Raw genomic sequence first — 21,096 nt, forward strand, 5'->3', positions numbered from 1 at the left:
TAAAAGTGGTGTAAAGGACAAGGCCAGGCAGTTCTCTCTGGGGAGCTCTCAAATCAGTCTCGGATCTATGTCATCGCTAGTATTTATTGAAAGCCTGGAACATGTTCATTCACTTGTATTTATTGTGTGCTTACTGTGTACAAAGCACTGTGCTAGGCAGTTGGAAGAGCGCAGCGCAGCAACAGACGTATTCCCTGCCTACGACAAGCTTACGGTCTAGAGGATGAGCTTACAATCTACGTGTACTCTAGACTCTAAGCGCATTATGGGCGGGGAACGTGTCTGTTAATTTTATTGTAGTGTACTCTCCCAAGTGCTTAGTACAGTGCTCTGTACGTAGTAAGCACTTAATAAATACCATTGATTGTATTATACTCTCCCAAGTACTTAGTACAGTGCTCTGCAGCAATTAGGCACTCAATAAATACCACTGACTAATTGACTGATTGTACTGTACTCTCCTAAGTGCGTAGTACAGTGCTCTGCACCTAGTAAGTGCTCAATAAATAGCATCGATAGATTGATTAATTGAATGCTGTACAGTGATCTGTTTGAGAGTGTACACAGGCAAATCAAATTCCAGTTCCTGGCAACAAGGAGCTCGCAGTATGTGATTATCAATCATCAATGGTATCTATTGAGCACTTATTTTGTGCAGAGCACTGTACTAAGTCCTTGGGGGAGTAAAATCATCATCACCATTGTCATCGATGGGTATTTATTGAGGTCTTATCGTGTTGTTGAACTGTACTCTCCCAAGCGCTTAGTACAGTGCTTTGCACACAGTAAGCGCTCAGTAAATACAATTGAATGAATGAATGATGATGATGGTGGTATTTTTTAAGCGCTTACTATGTGCCAAAAGCACTGTTCTAAGTGCTGATAATAATGGTATTTGTTAAGCTCTTACTCTGTGCCAAGTACCGTTCTAAGCCCTGGGGAGATACAAGGTAGTCAGATTGTCCCAAGTGGGGCTCACAGTCTTAATCCCCATTTTACAGGTGAGGTCACTGAGGCACAGAGAAGTTAAGTAACTTGCCCAAAGCCACACAGCTGACAAGTGGCGGAGCTGGGACTAGAACCCACGTCCTCTGACTCCCAAGCCCGGGCTCTTTCCACTAAGCCACGCTGCTTCACATGAAATGCAGAGAACTGTACTAAGCACTTTGGAGAGTGCACTACAAAAGAGTATTCAGTCATTCATTCAATCATACTTATTGAGCGCTTACCGTGTGCAGAGCACTGTACTAAGAGCTCGGGAAGTACAATTCGGCAACAAATTGAGGCAATCCCTGCCCACAACGGGCTCACAGTCTAGAGGGGAGGGCTTCCAAGGCATTTACCGCTTGGCTGTGCTAGCAAGTAGCCTAATGGAAAGAGCAGGGGCCTGGGAGTCCGAGGACCTGAGTTGTCATCCCACCTCTGCCACTTGTCTGCTGTGTGACCTTGGGCAAGTCACTTCACTTCTCTGGCCTTCAGTTCCCTCATCTGTAAAATAGAGAGGAAGAGTGTGAGCCCCACGAGGGATTTGGACCGTGTCCCACCTGATTAGCGTGTGACTACGACAGCGCTTAGTACAGTTCCTGGCTCAGCATCCAGCACTGCCTTGCCATCTCTTTGGCTGTAAACAGTCCGGCACGTGAATGACCTCCGTGTGCACCGCACAGTGTGCCTCACCCCTGGCTGTCCTCTTGTGTTGCCCTGGCCCAGCCGGAATCTCACTATCAGGGAAGCGACGGTTTGAGTGGCACAAGCCACTAGCACTAGAATCAATTCCTCCACGCACGGGGATCTCAGTCAATGGATCCCATTTATTGAGTGCTTACCGTGTGCAGAGCCCCGTACAAAGAGCTTGGGAGAGTACACTGTAGCGGACACATTCCCTGCCCAAAGCAAGCTTACAGTCTAGGGGGGAAACAGACAATAATATACATTTTTAAAAACTATAGATATAGAGGTAAGTGCTGTGGGCCCGAAATGGGGTGATGAATAAAGGGAGTGAGTCAGGGTGAGGCAGAAGGGAGTGGGAGAAGAGGAAAGGAGGGTTTAGTCAGGGAAGGCCTCTTGGAGGAGAGGGGCCTTCGATAAAGCTTTGAGGGCGGGGAGAGTAAGCTTCTATCGGATACGAAGAGAGAGGGTGTGCCAGGCCAGAGGCAGGATGTGGGCGAGAGGTTGGCGGTGAGATCGATGAGATAGAGGTACAGTGAGAAGGTTGGCATTAATAATAATGCCAGTGGTGAGGAGTTTCTGTTCGATGCGAAGGTAGATGGCAACCACTGGAGGTTCTTGAGGAGAGGAGAAATAATAATAAGAAGAAGAAGAATTGTGGTATTTTTTTAAGTGCTTACTATATGCCATGCACTGTGCTAAGCTCTGGGATAGATACAAGGAAATGGGGTTGGACCCAATCCCTGTTCCACGTGGGGCTCAGGTTCTCAATCCCCATTTTACAGATGAGGGAACTGAAGCCCAGAGAAGTGAATCGGCTTGCCCACGGTCACACAGCAGACAAGTGGCAGAGCCAGGATTAGAATCCACAACCTTTTGACTCCCAGGCCCGTGCTTTAACCCCTGGGCCAGGTGCATTAGAGGAGCAAAGTGTGTGGGCTGGGTTGTAGTAGGAGAGTAGCGGGGTGAGAGGAGGTAGGAGGGGGCAAGGGGATTGAGTGTTTTAAAGCCGATGGTGAGGAGTTTCTGTTTGGTGCGGAGGTGGGGCTCCATCCTAAACTCTCACGCCTGCTGCTTATCTGTCATTCTTGAAGCGAGACTCCATCATCAGCATATTTGGGTGATTTTTTTTATGGTATTTGTTAAGTGCTCACCATGTGCCAGGCATTCTACTCAGCACTGGGGTTGATACAAGCTGATCGGGTTGGACACAGTCCCTGTCCCTCATGGGGCTCACAGTTTTAACCTCCATTTTACAGATGAGGAAACTGAGGCCCAGAGAAGTGAAGTCACTTGCCGAAGGTCACCCCGCGGACAAGTGCAGAGCCTGGATTAGACTCCAGGTGCTCTGACTTCCAGGCTCAGGCTCTTCCCACTAGACCGTGCTGCTTCCCCACCTTGAGATCATGTCTACTAGTTCTGCTGTACTCTCCCAAGCGCTTAGCCCAGTGCTCGATAACTGTTATTGCTCGATAACTTGATTCACTCAAGGTGATTATGAACATTAATAATAATAACTGTGGTATTGGTTAAGTGTTTGACAAGCGCTGGGATAGAAACAAGGTAGTTGAGTCGGACCCAGTCCCTCTCCCACATAGGGCTCGCAGTCTTAATCCCCATTTTCCAGGTGAGGTAACCGAGGCACCGAGAATAATAATGTTGGTATTTGTTAAGCGCTTACTATGTGCAGAACACCGTTCTAAGCGCTGGGGTAGATACAGGGTGATCAGGTTGTCCCACGTGAGGCTCACAGTCTTCATCCCCATTTTATAGATGAGGTAACTGAGGCACATAGAAGTGAAGTGACCTGCCCACAGTGACACAGCTGCCAAGTGGCAGATCCGGGATTCGAACCCATGACCTCTGACTCCCAAGCCCGGGCTCTTTCCACTGCGCCACGCTGCTTCAAGTGAAGTGACTGGCCCAAGGTCACCCAGGAGACAAGTGGTGGAGCTGGGATCAGTACCCAGGACCTTCTGACTCCCAGTCCCGGGCTCTATCCACTAGGCCACGCTGCTTCTCCTTACTAGTAAGGAGTAACTAATATCGGTAGTAATTGCGATTCGAAAGAGTCTCCGACTTCTGCGCTGTGATTCAGCTCCTCTCTTCCTCTTCCCTATAGGAGTGCTGCACTTGAGATGGAGTTACTGTCCTTCTGCTTGTCCCTGAGTTCCGTGTTCTTGGCCGTGGAATGGAGGAGCGGGACGGGAATGACCGCAGGTGCTTCCCAGGATGCGTGCAGGCTGGTGAGTCCGGGCAGCCCAGGGAGACCACCACAGTTCCTCCGAAAACCCAGCAAATGGGCTGTTGGGGTGTGATCGACCCCGGGGGTGCTCGACGTGGGGCCCCGGGGGACGACCTCTGCGTGGCGAGGGTTAAACTTCTGGGGGTCCCTTAAAATGATGCTCTAAACCCATCCTGGACCCACTCATTCATTCATTCGATTGTATTTACTGAGCGCTTACTGCGCGCAGCGCACTGTACTAAGCGCTTGGAAAAGTACAATTCGGCAGCAGATAGAGATCATCCCTAAAGCGCGGCTCAGTGGAAAGAGCAGGGGCTTGGGAGGCAGAGGTCATGAGTTCGAATCCCGGCTGTGCCACTTGTCAGCTGTGTGACTGTGGGCAAGCACTTAACTTCTCTGTGTCTCGGTTACCTCATCTGTAAAAGGGGGATTAACTGTGAGCCTCACGTGGGACAACCTGATTACCCTGTATCTCCCCCAGCGCTTAGAACAGTGCTCGGCACATAGTAAGCGCTTAACAAATACCAACATAATAATAACAGTGGGCTCACAGCCTAGAAGGGGGAGACCGACAACAGAAGTTCCCTTTCCCTCCCCGCTTTAGCCTTGATGACGCTGCGGGTGAGAAATCCCGAGACTCAGTAGGAGCTCCACCAGATCTGGGTCCCTTCTGTCCGGGATCCCGTGACTCAGTGGAAAGAGCCCGGGCTTGGGAGTCAGAAGTCGTGGGTTCTAATCCCGGCTCCGTCGCTTGTCAGCTGTGTGACTCTGGGCCGGTCACTTCACTTCTCTGGGCCTCGGTTACCTTATCTGGAAAATGGGGATGAAGACCGTGAGCCCCATGTGGGACAATCTGATTACCTTGTATTCCCCCCCCCCCAGCGCTTAGAACAGTGCTTGGCACATAGTAAGCACTTAACAAATACCAGCATTGTTATCCAAATAGTAGTAGTAGCGGCAGTAGCAGAAGTGGTAATAGTATTAATAATGATAATAATAATAATGGTATTTATTAAGCACTTACTATGTACCAGGAACTGTACTAAGCTCTGGGGTGGATACAAGGAAATTGGGTTTGACACAGTCACTTTCCCACGTGGGACTGACAGTCTCAATCCCCATTTTACAGATGAGGGACCTGAGGCCCAGAGAAGTGAAGTGACTTGCCCAGGGTCACACAGTGGAGATGTGGCGGAACCAGGATTAAGTAAGCACTCAATAAATACGACCGAATGAATGAATAGTAGTCATAGCAGTAATGGTAGTAGTAATAATAATGTTGGTATTTGTTAAGCGCTTACTATATGCAGAGCACTGTTCTAAGCGCTGGGGTGGATACAGGGTCATCAGGTTGTCCCACGTGAGGCTCACAGTCTTCATCCCCATTTTACAGATGAGGTAACTGAGGCATGGATACGTTGAGTGACTTGCCCACAATCCCACAGCTGACAAGTGGCAGAGCCGGGTTTCGAACCCGTGACCTCTGACTCCCAAGCCCGGGCTCTTTCCGCTGAGCCACGCTGCTTCTCTAGTAGTAGAAGTGAGCCCGCTCTGGGCAGGGATTGTCTTTATTTGTTGCTGAAATGTAATAATAATAATAATAATGTTGGTATTTGTTAAGCGCTTACTATGTGCCGAGCACTGTTCTAAGCGCTGGGGTAGACACGGGGGGAATCAGGTTGTCCCACGTGGGGCTCACAGTCTTCATCCCCATTTTACAGATGAGGTAACTGAGGCACCGAGAAGTTAAGTGACTTGCCCAAAGTCACACAGCTGACAAGTGGCAGAGCCGGGGTTCAAACCCATGACCTCTGACTCCAAAGCCCGTGCTCTTTCCAGTGAGCCACGCTGCTTCCCTAAATGTACTTCCCAAGCGCTTAGTACAGTGCTCTGCATACTGTAAGCGCTCAATAAATACAATTGAATGAATGAATGAACGAAGTATAGTAGTCCTTAGACTCTAAGCTCTTTGTGGGTAGGGGATGTGTCTGATATATTGTTACATGTAATCCCAGGGTTTACTAGAGTGCTTAGCACACAGTAAGCATTCAATAAATACGCCTGACTGACTGACTAGTAGTGATAGAATCAGCAGAAGCCTCAGAAGCAGCAGTAATAACAAGTAAATGTGGATAGAGAATAGAGCACGGGCCTGCGAGTCAGAAGGTCCTGGGTTCTAATCCTGGCTCTGCCACTTGCCTGCTGGGGGATCTTGGGCAAGTCACTTCACTTTCATTCATTCATTCGACAGTATTCATTACTATGTTTAGAGCACTGTACTAAGCGTTTGGGATGGACAATTGGGCAACAGATAGAGACAATCCCTGCCCGACGACAGGCTCAAAGTCTAAACAGGGGAGACAGACAGCAAAGCAAAGCAAAACAGAACAAAACAAAACAGTCTAGCGCAGACATCATCAAGATAAATAGAATCATAGAGCTATACACAGTGTTAACAAAATAGAGTAATAAAGAATATATACAAATAAGCACAGTGCTGAGGGGAGGGGAAGGGAGAAGAGCAGGGGGGTGTTGTGCCTCAGTTACCTCATCTGTAAAATGGGGCTTAAATCTGTGAGCCCCAGATGGGTCAAAGCCTGGGTCCAACCTGAGTAGCTTGTATCTCCACCAGCGCTTAGTACGGTGCCTAGCACAGAGTAAATGCTTGTCAAATTCCATTAAAAAAACAAACATTCTTTCATTTATTAAATCGTAGTTATTGAGCGCTTACCATGTCTTAAGCACTTGGAAAGTACAATTTGGCAACAGAGACAATCCCTACCCGACAATGGGCTAACAGTCCGGGAGGGGGAAGGCAGTAGCAGTAGTAGTCGAATTGTCCATTCCAAGCGCTCAGTACAGTGCTCTGCACACAGTAAGCGCTCAATAGATACGATTGAATGGATGAATCTCTCTCTGGCTGCTAAATCTCATCTCTTTCATAGCTTTCTTCCTTCTACCCCTTAACTGTGGGGGTCCCTCAAGGCTCAGTTCTCGGTTCCCTTCTCTTCTCCATCTACACTCACTCCCTTGGAGAACTTCTTCGCTCCCACGGCTCCAACTACCATCTCTGTGCAGCTGATTCCCCAAATCTACCTCTCCAGCCCTGATCTTTCTCCTTAGAAATCGTATATTTCCTCCCATCTTCAGGTCATCCCTACCTGGATTCATCCCTACCTGGATGTTCCGCCATCATCTCAAACTTAACATGTCGGAAGCAGAGCTCTTTATCTTCACCCCCAAACCACATCCTCCCGCAACTTTCCCATCACTGTAGACAGCACCACCACCCTCCCTATCTCATGAGCCTGTAACCGTGGCATTATCCTCAGCTCACCTCTTTCATTCGATCCATGTATTTAATCTGTCGGCAAATCCTTTTGGTTCTACCCTCTCAACGTCGCTAAAGTCCACTCTGTTCTCTCCAGCCGAACTATTACTAGGCTGATCCAAGCACTTATCCTATCCCGCCTTGACTTCTGCATCAGCCTCGTCGCTGACCTCCCTGCCTCCTGTCTCTCCACACTCCGGTCCATATTTCACCCTGCTGCCTGGATCGTTTTTCTCAAAAAAATCCAGTCCACGTTTCCCCCTCGTCAAGAACCTCCAAGTGGTTGCCCATCCACCCCTGCGACAAAAAGAAACTCCTTACCGTCGGCTTTAAAGCACTCAGTTACCTTGCCCCCTCCTATCTTACCTCACTTATTTCCTGCTACAACCCAGCCCGCACGCTTCACTCCTCTAACGCTAACCGACCGCTGTATCTCCATCTCATCTTTCTCACCTTCAACCCCTCGCCCACGTCCTTCCTCTGGCCTGGAACTCCCTCCCCCCTTCACTTACCACATATACGACTGTAAGCTCGTTGTGGGCAGGGAACATTTCTACCGACCTGTCACATTGTTCTCTAATAATAATAATAATAATGTTGGTATTTGTTAAGCGCTTACTATGTGCAGAGCACTGTTCTAAGCGCTGGGTAGATACAGGGTAATCAGGTTGTCCCACACGAGGCTCGCAGTTAATCCCCATTTTCCAGATGAGGTCACTGAGGCCCAGAGAAGTTAAGTGACTTGCCCACAGTCACACAGCTGACAAGTGGCAGAGCTGGGAGTCAAACTCATGACCTCCGACTCCAAAGCCCGGGCTCTTTCCACTGAGCCACGTCTAACGAGAGGTTGGTACAGTGCTCTGCGCACGGTGAGCGCTCAGTGAATACAAATGATTGATTGATTGACAGACCAGCACTCTCCCCACCTTCAGAGTCTTATTAAAGTTACATCCCTCCAAGAGACCTTCCCCCACTAAATGGTCATTTCCCCTATCCCCATCTCTTCTGCATTGACCTTACACTTAGATTTGTCCCCTTTATTCTCCCCACCATCATTCATTCATTCAGTCGTATTTATTGAGCGCTTACTGTGTGCAGAGCACTGTACTGAGCGGTTGGAAAGTACAATTCAGCAACACAGAGACAATCAGCCCCACAGCACTTAGGTCCTTATCTATAATTTATTTTTATGTCTGATTCCCCTGCTAGTCTGTAAATTCCTTTTGTGCAGGGAACATGGCTACCAACTCTGTTAGAGTCCACTCTCTCAAGTGCTTAGTACAGTGCTCTGCACACAGTAAACTCTCAGGTACAAATTGATCAATTGAGAGTAGTAATGATAATAATAATAGTAATTTTGGTACTAGTTAAGTACTTACTCTGTGCCAAGCCGAGAGTTAGACAGAGCCCCTGTCTCTCATAAGGCTCACAGTCTTAACCCCGATTTTCCAGATGAGGTAACTGAGGCCCAGAGAAGTGAAGTGACTTGCCCAAGGCCACACAACAGATGAATGCGAAGCCAGGATTAGAACCCATAACCTTCTGACTGCCAGGCCTGTGCTCTATCCACTACGCCAGAGTAGTAATAGGTCTCGTCTTATGCCATCGAATCGTTTAGTAAAAGCAGTAGTAATAAAGAAGCAGCATGGCGTAGTGGTTAGTGCACCGGGCCTGGGAGTCAGAAGGACCGAGGTTCTCATCCCGGCTCCGCCACTTGTCTGCTGTGTGACCTTGGGTAAGTCATTTAACTTATCCGTGCCCCAATTACCTCATCTCTAACATGAGGATTGAGACTGTGACCAGGGATTACGACTAACCCAATTTGCTTGTATCCATCCCAGCGCTTAGTACAGTGCCTGGCACATAGTAAGAGCTTAACAAATACCGTAATTACTATTAGTGTTATTGTTTATTGAGCAACCACTTTCATTCATTCATTCATTCAGTAGTATTTATTGAGCACTTACTATGTGCAGAGCACTGTACTAAGCACTTGGAATGTACAATTTGGCAACAGATAGAGACAATTCCTGCCCAGTGACGGGCTCACAGTCTAATCGGGGGAGACGGACAGACAAAAACAAGACAACATAATCATGATCAGTAATAGTAATGTTGGTATTTGGTAAGCGCTTACTCTGTGCAGAGCACTGTTCTAAGCGCTGGGGTAGATACAGGGTCATCAGGTTGTCCCACGTGAGGCTCACGGTCCTCACCCCCATTTTACAGATGAGGGAACTGAGGCCCAGAGAAGTGAAGTGACTTGCCCAGAGTCACACAGCTGACGAGTGGCAGAGCCAGGATTCGAACCCACGACCTCTGACTCCTAAGCCCGGGCTCTTTCCACTGAGTCACACTGCTTCTCTAATCAGTAGAATCAAGGTGATGTACACCTCATTAACAAAATAAATAGGGTAATAAAAATATAGACAAATGAGCACAGTGCTGAGGGGAGAAGGAGGAGCAGAGGGAAAGGGGCCTTAGCGGAGGGGAGGTGAAAGGGGAAAGGGGGAGGAGCAAAGGGCAGAGGGGGAGCAGAGAGGGAGCAGAGGGAGCGGAGGGAAAACGGGAAGCTCAATCTGGGAAGGCCTCTTGGAGAAGGTGAGCTCTCAGTAGGGCCTTGAAGAGGGGAAGAGAATCCGTTTGGCGGAGGTGAGGAGGGAGGGCGTTCCGGGACCGCGGGAGGACGCGGCCCGGGGGTCGACGGCGGGACGGGCGAGACCGAGGGACGGCGAGGAGGTGGGCGGCGGAGGAGCGGAGCGTGCGGGGTGGGCGGGAGAAAGAGAGAAGGGAGGAGAGGTAGGAAGGGGCGAGGTGATGTAGAACCTCGAAGCCTAGAGTGAGGAGTTTTTGTTTGGAGCGGAGGTCGATAGGTAACCACCGGAGTTGTTTAAGAAGGGGAGTGACAGGCCCAGATCGTTTCTGCGGGAAGATGAGCCGGGCGGCGGAGTGAAGAATAGACCGGAGCGGGGCGAGAGAGGAGGAAGGGAGGTCGGAGAGAAGGCTGACACAATAACACCACTCGGTGTGATGCACCGTTAAAGTCACTTGGTAAATACAGACTTCAAAGTGACACGTTCCCTGGTCCTAAGGAGCTTACACACTGACAGGAGAGACAATGGGTAGAGCCCGGGCCTGGGAGTCAGAAGGTCATGGGTTCTAATCCAGGCTCCGCCACATCTGCTGTGTGACCTCGGGTAAGTTACTTCACTTCTCTGGGCCTCAGTTACCTCATCTACAAAATGGGGATTGAGACTGTGAGCCCCACATGGGACAGGGACTGCGTCCAACCCGATTTGCTTGTATCGCCCCGCGCTTAGTACAGTGCCTGACACGTAGTAAGCACTGAACAAATACCATTATTATTATTATTACCGGTAATAATAATAATAATAAAAATACTAGAGTGGTCATGGGTGCTAAGGAAGATGTACATGAGTCTGTAGGTGGTAAGGTTAAGGGAAGGGATGATACGGGTCATCGCCAAGACCCACCCTTTCCTCTTCATTCAGACTGCTACCATGTTAGTACAGTCACTCATCCTATCCCGACTGGATTATGCATCAGCCTCCCTGCTGACCTCCCAACCTCCTGCCTCTCCGCACTCCAGGTCATACTTCACTCCAATGCCTGGATCATCTTTCAACAGAAACGTTCAGAACATGTCACCCGCCCTCCTCAAAGGCCTCCAGTGGTTGCCCATCCACCTCCGTTTCAAATAAAAACACCTCACAATTGGCTTCAAAGCTTTCCAACCCCTTGCCCCCTCTTACCTCACCTCGCTTGTCTCCTTCTCCATCCCGGCACGTAAACTCCGCTCTTCTGGTGCCAACCTCCTCACTGTGCCTCCTTCTCGCCTGTCCCGCCATTGACCCCTGGCCCACGTCCTACCTTTGGCCTGGAAGGCCCTCCCTCCTCAGATCTGCCAAACAATCACTCGTCCCCCCTTCAAAGCCCTACTGAAGGCTCACCTCCTCCAAGAGGCCTTCCCAGACTAAGCCCCCTTTTCCTCAGCTCCCCCTCCCTTTTGCGTCACCCTGACTCACTCTCTTTTCTCTCCCCCCACCCCCAACAGCACTTATGTAAATACATATATATCTATAATTGTATTTATATTGATGCCTGTTTACTTGTTTTGATGTGTATATATCTATAATTCTATTTATTTCTATTGATGCCTGTTTACTTGTTTTGAAGTCTGTCTCTCTCCTTCTAGCACGGTGTGGGCAGGAGAATCTCTCTCTATTGCCGAAATGTACTTTCCAAGTACTTAGTACCATAATAATAATAATAATGTTGGTATTTGTTAAGCGTTTACTATGTGCAGAGCACTGTTCTAAACGCTGGGGTAGATACAGGGTAATCAGGTTGTCCCAAGTGGGGCTCACAGTCTTCAACCCCATTTTACAGATGAGGTAATTGAGGCCCAGAGAAGTGAAGTGACTTGCCCACAGTCACACAGCTGACAAGTGGCAGAGCCGGGATTTGAACCCATGATCTCTAACTCCCAAGCCCGGGCTCTTTCCACTGAGCCACACTCTGCGTACAGTAAGCGCTCAATAATTACAGTTGAATGAATGAATGAATACGGGTGAGGAGATGGGAAATTTACTGGGGAAAGCTTGTTGGAGGAGATGGGAGTCTAGGAGAGATTTGAGTGTGAGATATTAGTAATAATAATGGTGGTATTTGTCAAGCACTTACTCTGTGCCAAGGTAACCAGGTTAGGCAGAATCACCGTCTGCCACGGAGCTCACAGTCCAAATAGGAGGGAAATGGGTTAATTAATCCTTATTTTATCGATGAGGAGACAGACATAGAGAAGTCAAGTGATTTACCCAAGGTCATAGGGCAGGCAAGTGGCCGAGCAAGATTATGATTTTTGTTTTTGTGGTATTTGTTAAGAGCTACATGCCAGGCCAGGGCTAGGTGCTGGGGCAGACACGAGCTAATCGGTTTGGATAGAGTCCGTGTCTCACCTAGAGCTCACCGTCTTAATCCCCATTTTTACAGATGAGCTAACTGAGGCACAGAAAAGTGAAGCGATATGCCTGAGGTCCCAGAGTGGACAAGTGTGGATAAGTAAATCGTGGTATTTGTTAAGCGCTTACTATGTGCAAAGCACTGTTCTAAGCGCTGGGGGATACAAGGTGATCAGTTTGTCCCACGTGGGACTCACAGTTTTAATCCCCATTTGCCAGATGAGGTAACTGAGGCACAGAGAAGTGAAGTGACTTTCCCAAGGTCACACAGCTGACTAGCGGCGGAGCCGGGATTAGAACCCGTGATGTCTGACTCCCAAGCCTGCGCTCTTTCCACTGAGCCACGCTGCTTCTCCCTGAGAGAAGTGGCATGGCCGAGTGGATAGAACACGGGCTTGGGAGTCAGACGGTCGTGGGTTCTAATCCGTCTCCTCGACTCGTCTGCTGTGTGACCTTGGGCAAGTCACTTCACTTCTCTGGGCCTCAGTTCCCTCCTCTGTAAAATGGGGAATAAGACTGTGAGCCGTAGGTGTGACAAGGGACTGTGTTCAACCCGATTATCTTGCTTCCCCCCCAGCGCTGAGAACAGTGCCTGGCACATAATAATTATGGTATTTGTTAAGTGCTTACTAAGTGGGATTAGAATCCAGGTCCTGGGCCTCCCAGATGGGTGCTCTTCCCCCGAGGCCACTCCTCCCGCCTGCTGCTTTTGGATGGCTCTACAGAGCGTGGAGTTAGCTAAAGGTTCGCTCGTCCGAACAACGTGATACGCGAGACCCCATTCTGATGCCTCGGGACTCTCCCGCCAGACCGCCGTCTGATGATTTGGCTTGCTCAGGGGGCTGATAATATCCCTCGTTCAGGGCGATAGCATCAGCCCTGGGCGAAACGCTTCCGTCTGCTCCTCGAGGGGAATGAACGCGTCTTACCGACTCTGTTACGTCGTACTCCCCCAAGAGCTCAGCGCGGTACTCTGCCCGCACGAAGCGCTCAATAAATATGACCGATCGATTGATATCCCAGCTCTGCTACTTGTCTGCCGTGTGACCTCGGGCAATTCACTTCACTTCTCTGGGCCTCATTACCTCATCTTCAAAATGGGGATGGAGACTGCGAACCCCACTTGGGACAGGGACCGTGTCCAACCCGATTTGCTTGGACCCACCCCAGCGCTTAGTACGGTGCCTGGCACATAGTAAGTGCTTAACAAATACCATCATTATATTAATAATAATAATGTTGGCATCTGTTAAGCGCTTACTCTGTGCAGAGCACTGTTCTAAGTGCTGGGGTAGATACAGGGTCATCAGGTTGTCCCACGTGAGACTCACAGTTAATCCCCATTTTACAGATGAGGGAACTGAGGCACGGAGAAGTTAAGTGACTTGCCCAAAGTTTGTCTCCTCCTCTAGACTTTCAGCTCACTGAAATGAGGGAACGTGTCTATCACGTCCATTATATTGTACCCTCCCAAGCCCCGGGTACAGTGTTCTGAATGCAGTAAGCGCTCCATAAATACTATCAATTGATTGACGGATTGATATTTATACTAATGTCTTTCTCCGCCTCTAGACTGTAAACTCGTTGCAGGCAGGGAACGGGTCCACCACCTCGGTTGTTCTGTACTCTCCCAAGTGCTCTGTGTGCTCCGCACACAGTAAGCGCTCAATAAATCCCTTTGATCGATTGACTGTCCGAAGCTGATGCCTCCCAGGAGAGCTCCCGGCTCTCGGCCTAGGGATGCTGCTGCCAGGTCTTTCCTCTGCTTATCCTGTTGTTCCAGCGGATCCCAGGGCCTGGGCTGGGCTCGGCTGCTCAATATGCAAATGGAAAGATAAGCACGTGGGAGTCCTAGAAGAGCAACATCATTTTTAATAATTTTAAAATACTTTTAATAATTATGGTGTTTATTAAGCGCTTACTATGTGCCGGGCACTGTACGAAGGGCTGGGGTGGACACAAGCAAATTGGGGTGGACACAGTCCCTGTCCCAAGTGGGGCTTCCAATCTTGATCCCCATTTTACAGATGAGGTAACTGAGGCCCAGAGAAGTGAAGTGACTTGCCCAAGGTCACACAGCAGGCAAGTGGAGGAGGTGGGACTAGAACTCATGACCTTTTGACTCCCAGGCCCAGGCTGTAACCACTACACCATGATGCTCGATTAGACCGTAAGCCCGTCAAAGGGCAGGGACTGTCTCTATCTGTTACCGATTTGTCCATTCCAAGCGCTTAGTACAGTGCTCTGCACAGAGTAAGCGCTCAATAAATACTATTGAATGGATGCGTCTCTATTTTAGTCCCTGAATATCCAGAAATGTTCTTTCCTTACTACGCATTGCCCCTGGATGTATTGTGGGTTGAGGGGACCCGGGTTCTACTCTTGGCTCCGCCACTTGCCTGCCGTATGACCTTGGGCAAGTCGCGTAATAGTAATGCTGGTACTTGTTAAGCACCGACTAATAATAATAGTAATTATGGTACTTGGTAAGCGCTTACTATGGGTGCCAAGCACTGTTCTAAATGCTGGGAGAGATACAGGTTAATCAGTTTAGGCCCAATCCCTGTCCCACGTGCAGCTCACACTTTTATCCCCATTTTACAGATGAGGAAACTGAGACACAGAGAAGTTAAATGACTTGCCCATGGTCACACAGCAGACATGTGGTGGAGCCGGGATTAGACCTAGGTCCTTCTGACTCTATCCACCAAGCCAAGCTGCTTCTCATACTACGTGCTGTGCACTGTACTAAGTGCTGGGGTAGATACCAAAATCAAGCTGGACGTGGGCCTGTCCCACTTGGGGCTCACAGTCTAAGCAGGAGGGAGTAGGTTTAATCACCACTTTACAGATGAGGAAATTGAGGCATAGAGAAATTAAGTGACTGGCCCAAGGTCACACAGCAGAGCTGGGATTTAAATTCAGGTACTCTGGCTCCCAGCCCCTGGCTCTTTCCACTAATAACTGTGGTATTTAAATGCTTATTATGTACCAAGCTCTGTTCTAAACGCTGGGATGGCTACAAGCAAATCAGATTGGACACAATCCCTATCCCACATGGGGCTCACAGTTTCAATCCCCATTTTACAGATGAGGGAACTGAGGCATAGAAAAGTGAAGTGATTTGCCCAAAGACATACAGCAGATGAGTGGCGGAGCAGGGATTAGAACCCAGGTCCTTCTGACTCCCTGGTCCATGCTATCTCCACTTCACTTCACTGCTTCCTTTAAGTTTTCTATGCTTCTGTTTCCTCAACTGCAAAATGGGAATAGAACAACTTCTTTTCCTCATGTCTTAGGATATGAGCCCCGGTTGGATCAGGGACTGTACACAGCTTGATTATTTTGCATCTTCCCCTAGGGCTAGAGATGGTGTTTGGCATCATGAATGAAATACCAATGACTGATTATAAGCATGCCTGAATGAAATACCAGTGATTGACAGGCATGCTTATAATCAGTCATTGGTATTTCATTCATTCATTCATTCATTTGATTGTAATTATTATTAATAACAATAATAATAATAATCATTACAGTCAAATGAATGAATGAAATAATAATAATAACATTAATGGTATTAGTTAAACATTTACTATATGCCAGGCACTGTTCTAAGCACTGGGGTAGATCCAGGGTAATCAGGTTGTCCCACGAGAGGCTCACAGTCTTCATCCCCATTTTACAGACGAGGTAACCGAGGCCCAGAGAAGTGAAGTGACTTGCCCACAGTCCCACAGCTGACAAGTGGCAGAGCTGGGATTCGAACTCATGACCTCTGACTCCCAAGCCCGGGCTCTTTCCAGTGAGCCATGCTGCTTCTCTTCAGTGAGGTCTTGAAGGGCAGGAAAGTAATGCTCTGTTGGACTTGAAGAGGGGGGGCATTTCAGGCCGGAGGCAGGACGTGAACTAGGGGTCGGCAGCAAAATAAGCAAGACTGTGGCTCAGTGAGAAGGTGAGCACTAGAGGTGTGAAGTGTGTGGGTTGGGCTGTAGAAGGGGAGAAGTGAGGAGAGGTAGGAGGGGGAAAGGTGATGGGGTGTTTTAAAGCCAATGGTGAGGAGTTCTTGTTTGATGAGGAAGTAGATGGGCAACCACTGGAATTTTTTGAGGTGCAGGGTGAAATGGCCTGACTGTTTTTGTAGAAAAATGATCTGGGCAGCAGTGTAGAGTATGGACTGGAGTGGGGAGAGACAGGAGGCTGGAGGTCAGCAAGGAAACTAATCCAGGTAGGATAGGATGAGTGATTGTATTTAACCTGGTAGCAGTTTGGATGGAGAGGAAAGGGCGGATTCTAGCGATGTTGCGAAGGTGGGACTGACAGGATTTAGTGATGGATTGACTATCTGGATTGAATGACAGAGAGGAGTCGGGGATAATGCCAAGGTTATGGGCTTGTGAGACGGGAAGGATGGTGGTGCTGTCTACAGGGATGGGAAAGTTAGGGGGAGGACAGGGTTTGGACGGGAAGAGAAGGAGTTCTCTTTTGGACGCATTTAAGCTTGAGGTGATGGGAAGACATCCAAATAGAGATGTCTCGAAGGCAGGAGGAGACGCGAGGCTGGTATTTATAGAGCACTTTCGGTGTGCAGAGCACTGGACTAAGCACTTGGGAGAGTACAGTACGACCGAGGAGATGGCGGACAGGTTCCCTCCTCCACAAGGAGCTTACGGTACAGAGGGGGATAAAAATGCTTACCTAATATGGTCATCATCTTCACTAATATCAAGATGAAAAACCATCCCCTGCCATCAGGAGATCTCTATTTGGATGGCCCAGTGACACCTGAAACTCTTCATGTCTAAAACTTGAGCTGCTCATCTTCTCTCCCTCCCCGCAACTTTCCCATCCTCCCTGCCTCACAAGCCGCAAGCTTGGTATTGTTCTGGACTCTTTTTTCTCTTTCCACCCATGTATTCATTCGGTCACTAAATCCAGTCGGCCCGGTCTTCAGGACGACTCCAAAATCCACCCTTTCCTTCCCTTTCGAACGGTCACCATGCTGGTCCAAGTACCGTGTCACGTCCCGTGTCTACCATTACGTCAGCTTCCTCACTGACGCCCCTGCCTTCGGCCTCGCCTCTCTCCAGCCCGTACTTCACTCTAGGTCATGGGTTCGACTCCCGGATCTGCCACTTGTCAGCTGTGTGACTGTGGGCGAGTCACTTAACTTCTCTGTGCCTCAGTTCCCTCATCTGTAAAATGGGGATTAACTGTGAGCCTCACGTGGGACAACCTGATTACCCTGTATCTCCCCCAGCGCTTAGAACAGTGCTCTGCACATAGTAAGCGCTTAACAAATACCAACATTATTATTATTATTGCCTGGATCGTTTTTCTAAAATACAGTCTCCCTACTTCTCAGGAACCTGCAGTGGTTGCCTATCCACCTCCGCCTCGAGTAGAAACTCCTCGCCGTCGGCTTTAAGGCGCTCAGCCAGCTTTCTCCCCTCTACCTATCCTCATTCCTCTCCGCCCCCAGCCCAATCTGCACCCTTTGCTCTAACTCCAACCTTCTCACTGTACCTTGATCTCATTCTTCTCGCCATTTACCCCTTGCTGCCCGCCCCCCCATCTTCTCCAGGAAGCCTTCCCCGACTACCCTCCCACCTACCCGTCTATTTCCTCTCCCTGCTCCATCACCCATGTACTTAAATCCTCACCCCCTAAGTACTTTGATACTCACTCTCCTTCACCCCTACTGCACTTAACGTACATTTCTTTCAGACCACCCTCTCATCTACCCATCTATTTTCTCTCCTTACTCCGTTACCCATGTACTTGAGTACGCGCCTCTAAGTACTTAGGTACTCACCCTTCGTACATTTCTTTCTCTCTGCCAAATTGCATATTCCTCGAGGACAGGGATTGTTCCCACTTGCGCCCACCTGACTAACTTGAATCTACCCCAGCGCTTAGACTGTTCTTGGCACATTGTAAGAGCTTAACGTGTACCGTAATTATTATTATTACTCTATTGTATGCTCCCAAGTGTTTGGAGCAGTAAATACCGCAAATTGATCGAGTTAAAATATGGGAAAAGTGCCTAGAATTGCAAACCACGAGCCCCGAAGGCTGAATCCATTTTTTTTTTAGTGGTATTTAAGTGCTTAATATACATCGAACACTGTTCTAGGCTCTGGAGTAGGTTAATTAGGACAGACACAGTCCTCGTCCCGCACGGGGCTCACAGTCTAAGTAGACAAGAGAACTGTAAACTCACTGTGGGCAGGGAATGTGTCTGTTTACTGTTACATTACACTCTCCCAAGCACTTAGAACAGTGCTCTGCACACAGTAAGAGCTGCAGGAATAGGATTGAATTTTGCAGTTGAGGAAAACGAGGCCCAGAATAGTGAAGTAACTTGCCCAAGTTCACACAACAAGCAGTCAGCAGAGCCCGGGATTAGAATCCAGATCCTCCGACTCTCAGGCCCGTGCTGTTTCCACTAGGCCGAGCTGCTCCCCGAGCCTTTTGCCCCCGCTCCCCCTCTGCGCCCCTCTATTTTCTGGGGTGGTGATCTGAGTGTTTTCCCCCTCTCCCGACCAGGTGGATCGGAGCGCTGATTGCCGGAGGAGAGGCCTCACTTCGCCCCCCACCCATCTGCCGCCCCAGCTAGAAGAGCTGCTCCTGGACGACAACCCGGTCCAGACCTTGGGCGGGCAGCTCTCCTCCTCCTACCCGCGGCTGGGGAAGCTGAGCGCCAGCGGCTGCCGGCTGGAGCTCATCGAGACCGGCACCTTCTTGGGCAGCGCCCGCCTGCGGACCCTGGCCCTGGCGGACAACGCCCTCTCCACCCACGCCGCCGCCACGGGGGCCGCCCTCCGCTCCCTCCCGGCCCTGAGGAGGCTGGACCTGTCGAGGAACGGCCTGACCGAGGAGACGGCCGCCGTGCTGCTCCGGAACCTCTCCTCCCTGGAGTCCCTGGCCCTGGCCCGGAACAGCCTCATGCGGCTGGACCCCTCCGTCTTCGCCGGCCTGGGCAACCTCCGGGAGCTGGACCTGCAGAAGAACTACATCTACGAGATCGAGAAGGGGACCTTCGAGGGCCTGGGGGCCCTGGAGCGGCTCGATCTGGCCTACAACATCCTCCCCTGCATCGTGGACTTCGAGCTGACCCAGCTGCGGGTGCTCAACGTGAGCAACAACATCCTCGAGTGGTTCCTGTCGTCCGGCCGAGACGCGGCCTTCCGCCTGGAGACCTTGGACCTGTCCCACAACCGACTCCTCTTCTTCCCGCTCCTGCCGGCGACCAGCCGGCTGCACACGCTCCTCCTGGCCGACAACGAGATGAGCTTCTACGAGGCGGCGGCCCCCGGCGGGGCGGCCCCCGGAGGGGAGGCCCGGCCGCGGGGGCGGGAGGAAGTGGTGCAGTTCCTGCTCCTGGACGGCGGCCTGCTCTCGGTCACCACCGTGACCCTCTGGGAAGACTGGGCCCTGGGCGACCTCTCCTCCCTGCGCTTCCTGGACCTCAGCCGGAACCAGTTCCGGTACCTGCCGGCCGGATTCTTGCACAATCTGACGGCTCTCGCCCACCTGGACCTGAACCAGAACTGCCTGGAGTCGCTCGGCCTGCGGGAGGACCGGCCCCCGGGGGCGTCCCCCGCCGACCCCGGCCCGGGGCGGACCCCGCGGGGGCGAGGCCCAGCCGGGGAGGGGGCGGGGGCGGGGGCGGCCCTCCCCCGGCTCCTCCGGGACCTCCGCTTCCTGAACCTGAGCGCCAACCGGCTGCGGGGGCTGCCCGCCGGCTTCTTCGCCCACGCCGGGAACATCACTACAGTGGACCTGAGTCACAACCGCATCCAGCTGTGCCCGCAGCCGGCCGGGGCCTGCGTGGACTTCCGGGACGCGGCCTCCCTGAGGAGCCTCTCCCTGGGCGGCTGCGGGCTGGTGGGCCTGGACGCCCAGACCTTCCGGGGGACGGCCCTGACCCACCTGGACCTGTCCGAAAACGAGCGCGCCCTGTGCCGGGGAGGCTCGGCCCTGGGGCCCCTGGCCCCCACCTTGAGGGTCCTCCACCTGGGCCGCGCCGGGCTGGGGCCCAACTGCACCGAGCCGGACCTGTCCCGCTTCAGGAGCCTGCGGGTCCTGGGCCTGGCGGGCAACTCCCTGAGCGACATCCCCCGGGCCCTGGGCCGCCTGGCCCTGGAGAGCCTGGACCTGCGGCGGAACGGCCTGGCGGCCCTGCCCCGCCGGACCGTGGCCGAGCGGCTCCCGCAGAGCCTGCGGGTCCTCTACCTGGGCCAGAACCCCTTCGACTGCTGCCGGGTGGAGGGCTGGGACCTCCTGCTCAGCCGGCCGGGGCTCGGCCTGCCCGACTGGGCCCGGGTCCTCTGCAACTTCTCCTCCCGCGGCTTCCGCGTGGCCGAGCTGCCCGAGGAGGTGGTCCGAGACTGTCGCTGGGGGCGGGCCGACCCGACCCTGCTCTACCTCGTGCTCCTCCTCCCCACCTGCCTCACCCTGCTGGTGGCCTGCAGCGTCATCTTCCTGACTTTCAAGAAGCCGCTGCTGCAGGTCGTGAAGACGCGCTGCCATTGGTCCTCCATTTACTGACCCCGGCCCGTCGGCAGGGTCGCCTCAGGGGTCACGCCAGGGCCCGGGTGGGCCTCGGGAGACGCCGGCGAGCCCCCCTTCGTGAGGGAACCCGGCCACCTCCTCCTCCCGAGTCCTCGCTCCCCTACTCCGTCTCCACGGTCGAATATTTATTGACCAAAGCGGGGACTCGATCCGGGCGCTTGCTCGGGTGAAGCCAGACGCTCCTCCGGCTTTCGATCCGTCGGAAGAGATGACCGGACTTGTGTGGGCCCACCGACATTTTGGGGGAACTCGTTGGGAAGCGATTTCTTACGTTTTCGTTGTGGTGGTTGACT

The 21,096-nt window shown here is 51.4% G+C and overlaps 1 protein-coding gene across 1 annotated transcript in view; it reads left to right on the forward strand.

Moving 5' to 3' along the window:
- NRROS (negative regulator of reactive oxygen species) overlaps positions 1 to 20,859 on the forward strand; it is a 44,510-nt gene extending 23,651 nt beyond the window's left edge. Inside the window, exons 2-3 of the mRNA XM_039913350.1 lie at positions 3,791 to 3,914; positions 18,776 to 20,859. Of these exons, the coding sequence (XP_039769284.1) occupies positions 3,807 to 3,914; positions 18,776 to 20,779 (2,112 nt within the window). The 5' untranslated portion in view covers positions 3,791 to 3,806 and the 3' untranslated portion in view covers positions 20,780 to 20,859. The remainder of the gene's footprint in view (positions 1 to 3,790; positions 3,915 to 18,775) is intronic.
- The last annotated feature ends 237 nt before the right edge of the window (positions 20,860 to 21,096 follow it).

This window comes from Ornithorhynchus anatinus, chromosome 1 (assembly GCF_004115215.2).
Source record: "Ornithorhynchus anatinus isolate Pmale09 chromosome 1, mOrnAna1.pri.v4, whole genome shotgun sequence".
Classification (NCBI taxonomy): Eukaryota; Metazoa; Chordata; class Mammalia; order Monotremata; family Ornithorhynchidae; genus Ornithorhynchus; species Ornithorhynchus anatinus.